The sequence below is a fragment of the Numenius arquata genome, chromosome 2 (genome assembly GCF_964106895.1).
Source record: "Numenius arquata chromosome 2, bNumArq3.hap1.1, whole genome shotgun sequence".
Classification (NCBI taxonomy): domain Eukaryota; kingdom Metazoa; phylum Chordata; class Aves; order Charadriiformes; family Scolopacidae; genus Numenius; species Numenius arquata.
Genome location: NC_133577.1, coordinates 104,671,479 through 104,685,099, shown reverse-complemented (window position 1 = coordinate 104,685,099; position 13,621 = coordinate 104,671,479). Strand labels below are relative to the sequence as shown.

The 13,621-nt window shown below is 36.2% G+C and overlaps 1 protein-coding gene across 1 annotated transcript in view; it reads left to right on the top strand.

Moving 5' to 3' along the window:
- Window positions 1-13,621, top strand: part of TFEC (transcription factor EC) — a 93,024-nt gene that overhangs the window by 71,745 nt on the left and 7,658 nt on the right. Inside the window, exons 4-6 of the mRNA XM_074164240.1 lie at window positions 9,024-9,138; window positions 9,998-10,054; window positions 13,398-13,473. Of these exons, the coding sequence (XP_074020341.1) occupies window positions 9,024-9,138; window positions 9,998-10,054; window positions 13,398-13,473 (248 nt within the window). The remainder of the gene's footprint in view (window positions 1-9,023; window positions 9,139-9,997; window positions 10,055-13,397; window positions 13,474-13,621) is intronic.

Here is a 13,621-nt window from a genome sequence, read left to right as displayed (position 1 = left end):
TGTATTATAATATATCTGAACATTAAGTCCCTGGTTGAGGAGTGTGTAATTATGAACCATGTTAAAGATAAATATAGAAGGAGATACAATTTGTTCTAAGGAAAACAAGTCTGAAAAGGGAAGCATTTGCTTTTCGTCTGTTCTCCAGATAATAAAAAGACAAAGTGGAACATTTGGGTATTATTATTATTAAAGATCATCTATTTTCAAATATCAGTATTTTGCATTGCAATTACAGAAGGACCTGAAATATTTAGCTTTGAATGGGATCTTCTTGTTCTAGACTCTGAATACAGTATACTACAACTTTCTTGATAGTTGACAGTGTAAACACATCCTTACAGAGAAAAATGATATCCCGGGTTCTGTTGCTCACCTTCAAGTAACACGGCAATTGCAAAAGAAAGTCAGATGTTGAACCCCAGTCTTCTGAGTACAGGACTTGTGTGGACCCACAAGATTATTCATCCTATCTGCAATACTTGCGAATTAGATGAAAAGTCCAAATTCACTAAAACATTGAAGATACAAGAATGTATCTTGAATCTTCAATGCAATCTTGCATTGAAGATATGAGAATTACCCCATTTTTCCCCCTGTCAAAAAATTGGAAATACCTGGTATACCATCTATTACAATTTAGAAAATGCATTTGGGTTGTTTACACTTATTGATCAACTCACTATTTGGCCAAATTCAATGCGCATTTTGAAGTTCATCTGTGAATTTCAAAGGCTGAAAAATAATTTTGTCTACCTGTCCTGAATAAATGGTAAAGGAATGACAAGGAATTAAGTATGTGGTTGGGGGTTTGGTTTTTTTTTTGTATCCCAGTAATACAAATACTGAACAAACTGAATTTTACTTGATATGTAAAATGAACTGTGGAGGACACAGTACCAAATCTAGATTTCTACATTTGGGATGCATATGATATACTATAAAAACTTTTTAAAATCTCTGCTTTGGTTTTTTAATTAAAATGAATAAGCAAGAACCACATTGAAATGGATGGGAGCTAACATTTTTTGTGCTTAAGAAGGAGAAATAGCCTCATTTTACAAAACTGTTCTTTGAAGTGATGCTATCATTTAGGTTCATGAGAACATGATTTAAGTGGGTTATATTTAGGGGTGGGAAAGAACAAAGTATTGTACTAATATTTCACATGTGAGCACTTCAGTCAAGGTGCAGTCTGTGAATGTACTAATTTTTGCCAAGCACCAAAAGAAATTTTCTCTTGCAGACATAGTATCCAACTTTTCAGGTTCTATATAGTTTCTTCTCGTGACAAGTAAAGCAGCATGTGCTATGCTTCCCTGTTATTTGAGTTTGCCAAGTCTGTAGGTGCAGTACAGGCAATCTGACCATGCGTAATAGGGCCAATGATCCTCAGAATGGTCTGTACTGCCCATCAGCTACTCTGGATGTATGCCATACTTCTATTACTGCAGGAAATATAGGCATGTAAACACGCTTGGTGAGTTGCATGTCTGTGGTTATTAACCTTGGAAAAGAGAATAGCAAAGGAAGTTTCTGCTAGCAGGACTATTCCTGCAGCTTGCTTCCCACTCGCTCTCTTTCTCATGGGCTTTTCTGACCTGGGTGGAATGAAGACCTCTGGCAGAGGCGGTCTGGTCCTTACCTCTGTATTTTCTGGGGACATTTTCTGATCTTACTTACACTTGGGCTTGTGAATCTGACTGGGGAACTAAGACCCTGGGAGAAATGGTAGCTGGAAATGAACCTTCATGAACAGGACAGTCCATCCTGCTGCCTGCTCCCACGTCCCTCAAGGGAAAGGATGTCTTTGGTGAAAAGCTTTTGCTATCCTAGGATTTAGCCATTTTAGTAACTAGAACATGTGAAGTGTCCGCTCTGTACATACCCTCTGTCACTTCCATGATTAGTGACATCCTTTTGGATGTCTGGAGATCTGTTTGCTACTGTAATTAGTCTTTCTAGCTAGTCCTGCATATCCAAGGTTTGTTGATTGTAGCCTTCTTTTATGAATGCATATTAGCAAAATGCAATACGGATTGTATAGAAAGAAACTAAACAGGATTCTTTTCAGGTTAAGGGGCAAGCTAAAGAGATGATAAAGAGGTGCTCCAAGAATCAATCCTCAGCCTCAGTTTATTTAATATTTTCATTAGTGACCTTGGTACAAAAAATACGCTTATGCTGATGAAATTTACTGAGGTAGCAAAAGTAGAAAGTATTGCCAATACAAAGGAAGATGAGGATATCATAGAGGAAGAATTATATGACTGTGATGACAGAATAGTATAAATGGAAAGAATGTAATAGTACTGAGTGCAAGGTCATTCATTTAAATACTAATAACGGGAATGTCTGCAGTAAGCTGAGAGCTCATTAACTGGAGATGACAGAGAAAGATCTGGTTACATTAGTTGCTCAAAGGATGACTATAAGCCATCAAAATGATGGGACTGCAAAAAGGAGATAAATATGATCTTAGGATCCATCACGAGAGAGATTTCCAAGACACAAGGAAATATCCACTGTGGAATTCACTGGTTACAAAACTTTCAGAATGCCGTAGGCAAATAAAGGTGTCCACCCATCAGAAGCACTAATTAAAAGCAGGAAAAGTAGAGAGAGGCCTATTAGGACAAATCATAGCATAGGAAGTCTGGCTAAAGAAGCATGGCCTGTTCAACTTGGCAAACCAAAGGCTTAAGAAAGCTATAGTCACTGACAATAATCACATGGGGAGGTTAAAGAATGAACTTTATATGCTAAAAGAGCACTAAACCAAAATAAAATTTGTCTCGGAATGGGAATAAAAAGAAAGCTTTTTAACAATAATTTGCGATCATTCAAATTTTGGAAAACACTCCAAATAAAAATGCTGGAGATGTGAAACCTAATTGATTTTAAGACAGAGCATTATTGGTCTATGAAATGGATTATGTGATGACACGTTAAATGAGCCTAATATCCGGGAAAAGCTTTCTAATCCAGGGTCTCTGTGTCTAGACTGGGTATTACCACATTCAGCAGAATTTTTAAAATAAGAAAAATCTAGTTGACTTTGGAACAGGGTTGAGCCATTATTTTCTAGCCGTGCAACATTGACCGTGATAGAGCCATGATCCTTACAGGCTTAAATGTTAGTGTAATACAAATACAACATGCAAAGATTAACCAAAATGGAAAAATACTTCAATAGCATGTGATCATGTAAGTGAACTCTATCGTGACATAGAGCTGTCTAGGGACTACAGGTGAACAGGCACAGACAACCCTTACCCATGTATTTTATTATCATATTAAGAATCCTTCTCTTTTGTTCCTGGAAGATATGGAAAAGCTATTTGGTTCAAGTCTTCGTTGAAATTTCATTATATTTACCAATAGCTGCCATGCCATGTGGTATTTGGAATACTGCATTTCCTGGCTTAGTAATGTTTTCGTTTAAAAAAACCCACATGGCTTAGTATTAGAGACTGCATATTGTGATCACAGCTGTCCATTGCTAGACATCTATGTGGGTAACAAACCCTTAATATTTGCCACACAGTCCTACCCACAAAGCAGTTCAGACCCAAGTATTGAATATAACAAGCTCCTCTGGATGAGGCCTTTACAGTACTTGTCTTGGACACTGCCAGCAAGCACGAGGTCACAGGCTCCTGCGAGGTGCTGCTGAGCTCAAGCCAGGCACTCGCTCAGGTACTTCAGCTGAAGTTTGCTTTTATAATTGGTCTAAGCTTCAAAGTTGAGCATCTTTCAGGACTGAGCCCCGTGAATGGAAATTCTCATGTTCCAGTCTTTGCACACAGGCATTGAAGATCCCATGACACTTTACACAAAAGGAAGAACGTTAACCCCAATGTCCTTGCCAAATGCTAACTTCGTTAATTACAGTCTGCTTTCTTTAATTCTCCTTGCAGTTTTAATTAGATATGGTATTATTCTCTTCCTGTACCACATTGTCACTGGTTATTCCCACTTAACCATTTGCTGTGTTAAAGGTTGTTAATCTTTTGTCCAAAGCTGGCTGCATTTTAGATGCAGAAAAATGGCTAATTATATACCGCTATTTTTACTGTGTGTATGCTCAGCCCTTAAGAGCCACTTGCATCTAAATTCCTAGACACACAAATAAATATGTGTATCATGAATAGAAAGGTTGGAAATTATGTGACTTACCAGGACTTCTCAGAACAACACAGGTGTGAACGAATATAGCTCATGACACCTGCAGGATAAATAGATTATTTCCTGGGACTTATGAATTTTCATACGCGAATGTCTGCATTTCCACATCTCTAAACCAAAAGCAAGAAGATGCTTTTGATGCAGTGTAATCAGCTGGAGTTTAAAAGTGCTTTGGGATTCATCAGATTTGACAGTGCTATATAATTGTAAGATCATCATTGTGCACATATCATATAATTATGCCATTGCAAATGATTTGTACGTTTAGTAAGATTGCGTTGGATTTTTGTAAGAGTATGTCAATGTATATATTTATCTTGTAATGTAGAACTGGAAGCTATTTGAAGCCTCAGTACTGAAAAAACTTTCCCCGCTTACATGACATTGTAAGAAGTAAATTACATTATGGTGTACGGAGTTTTAGTGCATATCCAAACAACTAGATGTATTTTGACACACAATTTCTATAATATATTTTGCTATATATTTTAATTTTGTAATTTAAAAATCAGTTAGTTCCCAGATGTCTAAATTTCTAAAAGAGCTTCCTGCTTTGACAGACAAAAAACCCCTGATCTTTCCTCATGTTGTGTCAAAATTGGCCAATTTATATTTTGAGATTGTTCTCAGTGTTCAGTAACATTGGCAAGGAAATTCCTTGGGCTTTTCCATGCTTGACATCAATGCAGGGGAAATTCAGGTTGAGAATACGTTTGATACGTTTTTGACTTTTTGTTTTTAAAACTCCCCCATAATCAGAAATGTGAATATTTGCCAAGAAAGATCCAGTGTAGTTTGTTTTGTTGTTCTTATTTGATTTTTAAAATAAGAGTTCATTTGGAAACTTTCACATTAGGAGCACAGTGAAGTTTCATGAGAAGGTACATGTGGAAACCCTGCTACTGTCACCCCAGGCTTTCTTTAGAGTCAATAAGAAGAAACAGAGGTGATTCTGTTCTCTCCAATTGTCCAAGACAGGTCCGATTAATCACCCCCTATTTCTTCTCCTTCTCCTAAATCCTGACATTGGGAGTTATTCCTTCCACACTAATTCATAGCAGATTTTTCCATGTGTCACCATTTCTGTAGGAACAAAGTGACTGTCAAAGGTGGTCTAATTTACTGGTGCTTTATACCCACTTTGCCCTACTCTAAGTGTGAAAATGCTGTGCTGGTTAACTGAGAATGAAGACAGTGTGTCAAAGGGAGACCATCAGTGGTTCTATCCACAAAGAAGTCACTTATCCATCACAGTGGCCATTACAATATACTGGAGATTTCTACTAAATGCACAGGAAGAAAGAGGTAGTTGATAGTGCAAATGGCACAGCTGCTTTTGTACTGAGCAGAATCACCCAGACAAATGCTGAAGGGAGACATCAAATCAAAGTATGGATGGGATGTAGGTATGAAAAAAAGAACCTTTTTTTCCTGTGTGTCCTTTTTACAACCAGGTGGGTAAGCTGTTTATTCTGTTATCCAGTCCTTCAGTGCACCGAGTGAGATGATGACAGACTTAAGGAAAGTCAAACCATTCTCTATTGCAAAAAAGTAACCTACCTATGGATTGTTAAAAAAGGTAGTATTTTTCACACCTGTGAATGTTTCAATCAGAAAGACAGATTTTGCAGCCCAGAAATTAGAGCTTTCAGATAGGTAAATGAGTGAGAATTTTGTAGGCTCTCTGTGACAGTGCTGTTGAATAGAGTTATTCTCTGATGTCCAAGTTCCGGAGAATAATTTAGGACAGTTAACATTAGATCAAAGTTTCTCCTTAATGGCATGGCAGAACACTGATTTTGACACGCTTAGTGATTAACACATATGTGAATCATTCTAATTAGTGAGGTTGTAGGATTGTAGCCATCAATAGATGAATAACTTGGGTTTGGGTTTCATTTTCATCATCTCCACATGGGAGTTATGACTCTGCTTTCTTAATGACTGATAAAAATTGCAAAATGATGAGTGGAAAAATGCTGGAGACCATCTGTGTAAAACAAAGATGACATGGGACATTTGGGAAAATATATCATGCCTTTCACTGCTCAATGGAAGCATTATTGCAGCCAGACATAGACCATGCGCTGATACTCGCTTGCAGCCCTGGCTGTGTGGGATGACACTGCCCCAGCAGTTCTGCTGATGGAAGGAGGTGTATGAGCTCTTATCACTCTAGTCATCAGCAGCTGAATTAGATGGAAGGACCTTCATCAACTGTGTAATCAAATTCAGCTGAAATGGCTACCTTTGGCTTTAAATTGAGTTTACTCATCCTCTTTTGAACCTTCATGCACTTCTGAACTTTCATGTGTGTTTTTTCATTATCAGCTAAGTAATTGCCATTACCATTCATGACCTTTTCTCTTGGATCTGGGTGTTGTTGTTTGAATTCACCTTTGTGAATAGACTATAGAAATTTAACTATATTTCAAGGATAAAGATGAATTACTGCTTGAAAATTAGAAGTAATCAATGATGTATCTCACGTGTTTGTGTCAAACTATGGTTTACAATTCTGATTTTTTCATTAAAGGTACTGATGATCTTATAAATTACCACCAGTTTCATGCAAATTTTTGAACTTATGTACACAGTTGTGTGAAATATGTAAAATATGATAAATATGCAATTCTCATTTATTAGATGATATTATTTTCAGTGGTTACTATTTCCTGACATTTCACAAAAACAGTAGCCTAAACCATGTAACAGCTTTATCCAAAGTCCACTGGAGTAAGTGTAGGAGTCACATTGACTCTCATTTTTTATATCAGCACTAAACATGAAAATTCTGTTTTCATATCATTTCAATTTCATTTACATGAATGTAGGAAGTCATAAAATATGTGTAGCGTTAATATGAGTCCACTTTTATAATATAGTTATACTATCCCTGGAACAAAGAAAATGCAAAGGTAAAGCTGCAGTGAATTCTGTAACACTTGTCAGTTTACCACTCTGGAATGAAACAAAGGTTCTTAATGTGGGAATGCGCTTAGCGTTCAAATCCTGCATATTAAACATAGCTTGTTCTTGAGTAATACTCAACTGAATTCCAAACATTCTTTAAAAAAGTATTTTTGTTGAGAGATCAAATATGTAAGAAGATTTTCAAAACTGACTTGGTGTTGTGATTTCTAACGGTATTTAAAAATTTTCAGTTCTCCTAACTAATAAGCCTCTAGAAATATGAGCATGTTATTTACATTTATTCAAAAAGATTTCTGATTGCTTAATTTCATTGTGGGTTATAAAACTAGGAGAATTTAACACAAGCTAGGTTCTCAGATAATTTAATGAAGTTATTAGCTAATTTTGTAAAATTATTATTTAAAAATAAAACTATTTACAATTTCAGATTTAATACGAAAATATAGCAAGCACTGTCAGGGAAAATTTTCACACTAAGCAAGTCATTGGGAAAGTGTCTCGAATCAAAATAACTTGCGGTGAACCTCACAGTCTCTACAAGAAGAAAAATGATCAGAGGCTAAAAATAGTTGGTTCACAGCAGACCTATGGTTGGTGTCTTGGTGACCTGCCTGAAAAATTCCAGGGTGTTTCAGGATCCATGGCTGCACATCAGATCTTTAAAAATGTTTTCTTGTCTATGAGAAACAATTTTCTTAAATAGCTCCTAATTTCCTTTCATTATTTTCTATCTCAAGTCAGTGGTTTTAATCACAGTTTTCCTCACGCTTTTCACCTGCTTTTTCCTCCTTTTTTGTTTCTTGGCCGTCTGGACCCAAACTTAAGTGTTTGAGTCCTTGTATCTTGACCCTGAAAGAAAAAAAAGTTTCTGCATAAAATTTATAAGCATGATAAAGTGAAAAAAAAAATTGCTCTTACTTCCTTAGAAAGCAATAAGAAGGTAAATCTTTTTTGTGTACGTGGACTTGGACTGTTTTTGTAAATCTGTTTTCACATGAACATACAGAAATATAAAAGATAATGATCAATGCTGAAAGATTGGTTATATGGTCATAGAAACTGAACAAAGCCTGAACTGTTCTTTACTAAACTTCTACGTATTTTACAGTTATTTCAGATATGTAAAATTACTCAAGTAAAAGTAATATTTGGAATTTGTAATCATCTGGAATCCATAGAAACATACTTTAGCCTTACTTCTCTTTAAGTGCATTGTATGGTTTTATTTAAATAATGTTATGTTACATTTTGGAAGATAATAAGGATAATGATACACATGATCATACATATTATGCATGTTAAAACCATTAGGTTATCTGATCTATACTGACAACAGCACAGTTTCTTTCCTTAAAACATATTCTTTGATGGTTTGTCCACTCTAATTTTAACTATTGCACCTAACTGGGTTACTGAATCTTTATACTGTTAAACTAGGTGCAGTATGAAGTATGAATTCGAGTTTAGCGATGCGGATAAAAAGTCACTGGGGAGTAGGTCAAACCCAGCAAGGTTATTTTTACTTTCAACCTAATTCATGTTTGAAGTGCAGTTGTGGTAATCCTGTTATTGGAAAATACAGTATAGAAGTAACTAAAAAACAGACACTGGGGGCTATACCCTGCCATCACTCTGCGCCTGAAACCGACACAAACAGCACTTAGAAAGATGCTTGTGGAACAGTGGCAGACTCTGACCCTTCAGTTTCATTTTTACTTAATAGTACATAATGGCAAACTTTCCCTATTGACACATATGCACAGCTCCTTCTAAAGAATATCAGGTCATATTCAAAGAAGTTAGCTCTTTGTATTTATGTTTTTTTTTTAATTTTTTTTTTAAGTCTTTAATTTATTTTAATATTATTTTTTTCTTATTCTTTCCTCCCCCTGCCCCTCAAGCTATCTAGCAGCATTTTGGATATATATAACAGTGACCAGGGAATGGCACCAGCTAATATGGGTCTCACAAATGCTTCTTGCCCAGCTAATCTACCAGTAAAAAGGGAACTCACAGGTAAAAGAAATCTGAGATTTTAGTATTTTATAATTTCAAAAGTGTTTATGTTTCTTTTAAAAGTTGAATAAATCTTACCCATGAAATAAATCTCCATAGTTCATTTCCTGAGAATTTTGAAGTTTGTTGTTTCATTTAAGGTAAAGAACAACGACCAAGGAGAAATATTTTCTTTCTGTTCTCCTCTTCAGCAATTCAGAAACCATGTTTGCCCCCTGGTTTTTATGAACATTATGCTTCTAATAAAGCTAATTATTTTAGGAAACATAGTGGATTTTTCCACATATTGGCTCCTGATCAACGGTATAAATAAATTATCATCCATTAAATTTGTTCCAGGGTAGAATAAATGGTTCTTTTAAAAGCTTACAATAAGGCTATTCAAGGTAAATCTATATTAGTGGATTAACAACTTTAAAAGTTACACTCAATTAATCCAAAGAATGCTAACAACCATGTACAGTTTATTAGTGTCACTCAGAGGAAACAGTGAGTTTGTTCAATATCTTACAAATCTGATTAACTCTTGCATTATGGGATATACAAATCCATATTCACATTAGTGTATTGTAAGTTTTATCCTGATGTAAAATACAGCAAGTAAGAGAAAAATACCCCTCCATAGCATTTCTGCTCTTAAATAAAAAATGTGCAATAAAAAAATCTTATGCAACCTGCCAGACTTGCTCAATATAGATAGATTTGTTGTAGAATATAGATTTGCTTATGATCTTGTTTAATAATAAAAAGAGTAATGAAGTAAAAAGACTAGAAGCCTGCTCTTTGAGACCATTTTGAAAAGGTGAAATACTGGAATTGCAACTTAAGGACTGTTTTAAAAAATGTTACTTTCTGTCAGAAGCAGATACACGAGCAATGGCAAAGGAGAGACAAAAAAAGGATAACCACAATCTCAGTAAGTATATGTTCATCTTCCATCTCATTAAATGGAATGTAAGGAGAATGCAAAAATAATGTACATTAGCTACCATGTCTCCATTCTTTTTCTATATCAGCATCTTACCAGGGTAATCAAATTGAACTCAGTCTGTAAATACAGCCAACCATACAGCTTTCTTCCCTGAAATTAATTTTTTCTTTCAAAATACTTTGCCTATTTTAATGAATTTCTTTCTAGATCATCTCCTGGTCCTATATTTTTATTCTAGTTGTACATGTATCCTACACTATTCCATTTTATTTGATGTTGTCTTTAAGATTTACAGTGCAAAACAGGCAAGAAAGGAGGCAGATGATAAAAAAAAACAACAACAGCGAAGGTCCAGCCTCCTCACACCTTACTTACTGAAGCACCCAAATGAGAGGCTGTACCTCCCTATGGGTGATGGGAAGGAAAAAAACATTTAAAGGGGATATCAGACAACTTCCAAATGCTAGCTAAGCACTTAAAGTTGTGGAAACCATATGCCACAAAAGGAGATTGGGCCAGGACTGGGTGAGACACATGATGCTCTGACTCTGCTCTGATACACAAACTCCCTAACCTCTGTAGGCTGGGATCCACTTCCCTTTACGGAAAACAGTGCAGCTATATACAGATGTTAATAATTTCAGTTCCAAAGGAATAGTCTTCTCTAGTTTAGACTTAGAACATAGTGAAATTCATAGTTCAGTGTCTAAATATTAAAATTCTAAAAATAAAAAACTTTTTGGTTTGTCCAAAACAGAAAAAAAAAAAAAAATCATTTTTATTGCTGAAAGAAGACTGCCTGTAAAATTAGGCAATTTTTCCCTCTAAAGAATAATTTGATGCAAAAAGTCTAGAGCATTATCTTTGGATATTGTTGAATAAAGTGATTACATCTTCCAGTTCTCCTTTCTACTTTTTTTTCCAGCAGAAATAGTGTGTGAATTTAAACCTAAATTGGTAATTATTTAATAGCCACTATTTACATCTTTGTTCTCTGGCTATTCCATAATCTTTGAGGGATTTAAGACTTTACTATCATGAAATTGTGTACCTGGAAGTATCCACTGGTACAGTGAGGTACCAACCACTGTGGACAACTTTCTGCTACTTAGAATTTCCAGAAGTCATCCTTATTTCTGCCTGTATGTTTTTACGGATTACAAACAGACCATGTAGATATTTATGCTTGTTGCTAGCACATCTTCTCTAAAGTTCCAGTGCAGCTGCTGCCTCTCTTGTTTGGGCAAAAATGGGGGGTTTTTGCTGGACTAGGAAAGGTGGTGTGTGGGAGTTGCCTGGAACTATGAGAAGGAGAGACAGGAACAAGCATACATTAGGGATGCCAGGTCTTACTGTTGCCTCGACTCTTTATTTTGGCTCTGAGATCATCCCTCCTGAACACAGAAGACATGGCTGAGAACTATCCCTCACCACTGGCAACTGAGCTGAAGGCTGTATGCCAGGATGACAGCACACAGACATATAACATCTCCTCTCATTTGACTCCAGGTGTATACTTCAGAGTACAAAGTCTCTCTGGAGATGGCCCTACTATCTGATGGCTTGGACATATAAATGTATTACATATAAGAGCTTTGTTAGTATGATTTACTCTTTTATGAGTACCAGCTTTTTTAGAGGTAGGCTGAAAAATCAGGTTTTGGAATTGATCAGAACTATACAATCGTGTTTTGGGTTGAATTTGAACACATTTTGCCAAAGTGTTCTTGTACATCCTCATACCAAGGAGAAACTGGAGGAAAAGTTATTTTTGAAAGGTTGAATCCTCAATGAAACCATGAAAAGGGTCTTAGGTCTAAGAAGTGGAACCCCTTCTTCATGTGACAGGAAGTGTTTAAACCATTACGAAATGTATTTTTGGGGGTTTTTGGTTGGGTTTTTTTGTTGTTGTTTTTTGCCTTTTTCTTTTTTAAACAAAGAATTAAGAGGGTGTGATGTTTGTTTGCTATATGATCTGTATACGCGGATGAGAAGAGCATATATCCCTTCTGCCCACATTCTAGGCTGGCCTACGTGGGTCAGCTCTGGTCTCACAGAATATAGTGTCATATCATATCAAGCCCGAGGTAAGAGCTTCCAAGAAGCAAGGGATAACAGAAATGGCTCAATGCAATGCTAGTGATGCACCAAAGCTGAATCCTGTCCTGAATTCGGGTGATTTGGATTGAATCAAAGTATTATATGGAGGGAGTGGACAAAAGTGCAAGTTCACACCAGTATGACGTCACTGCTGGTCTTCGACAGCAGTACCACAGCGGGACTACATTCTCACTGCATAAACTTTTTATATCACAATTATGTACAAGAAATCCCCCAAAGCCATCAAAGTCCTTTGGGCTTATCCACTAGAAAATGTGAGGTTTCTGCATATAAAGGCTGGGGAAAAACTGGTGAGGAAGCAGAGGAGAATTGTTTCTAAATTGGTGAAATGGGAAGCAGGAAGGTGACAGTCCTTTCGTGCAGAGAAGGGGCACACACTCCAGTCTGGATACCAGGCCAATGCTGATGAAGTGGACTGAAAGCACGGAGAGGGGGAACTGATCTTAAGAAGCTTATCTTCTTTTTTAACTTTTAAGTAAACTGCAAGTAAGCAAAGACACCATACATAGTTTGTCCTAGGAGAAGCATAAACTTAAATACAGAATGTTTTTTAATTATTTAAATGAGGTTTTTCTTCATTTTCTGTGTGTTTTAAAAGTTATTGTAAATACACTTGTGCTGTATCATCAAAGGAAAAAGATGTGCTGGGGATGAAGTATTTCTGGTAAGCAGTCTTTCTCAGTTTCAGTGAAGGGATATGGTGGCAGATGTGTCCTCTCTGTGGTTTGCAATGCTGACAACAGTCGATAAGAGAGAGTGAAGCTGTTAACTGTGATCATTAGCAGGAGTTCTGCCAAAATATGAAATGCTGGATGAGTTGTCTTGTGTCCCTGCTGAAGTTACCACCAAAATGCAAATAAGCTGAAAACTCAGTTGTAGGGGAGCAGGGTGGAGATAGGATACATAAACATCAAAAAAAAGGAAGTGTTAGCTCACATTCAGAGGATATGTGACTATTTCATTCTCTAGGAGTTTAGTTGTAAATGGGTGGAAAACCCACAGTAGGGTAAGATACAGAGATGGTACTAATAATGGAATTTGTCCTGAGAGTAAGTCAGAGTCAGGTAAGAGATCATGTTAGGATTTCTATTTGAGGAAGAGATTTTCTGTACATTGACTGACTTGTTTTTAACTAATTAAAATGTTTTATGTTGAATTTCTACAAGAATATTTCACCATAAAAATAGTAACTGTTTCTTTTCAACAGTTGAGAGAAGAAGAAGGTATAATATTAATTACCGAATCAAGGAGCTTGGCACACTCATCCCCAAGTCTAATGATCCGTGAGTTCAACAGTCTTTCCTATAATAATGTTTATAGTCTAAATACAGGGAAAAAAAAAGACAGTTGAATATACTGGCTATAGGATTGAGTAATGGGATACAAAATCTTCCATGCCAGGTCACTGGCTCAGATCAGGCTGTTAAACAA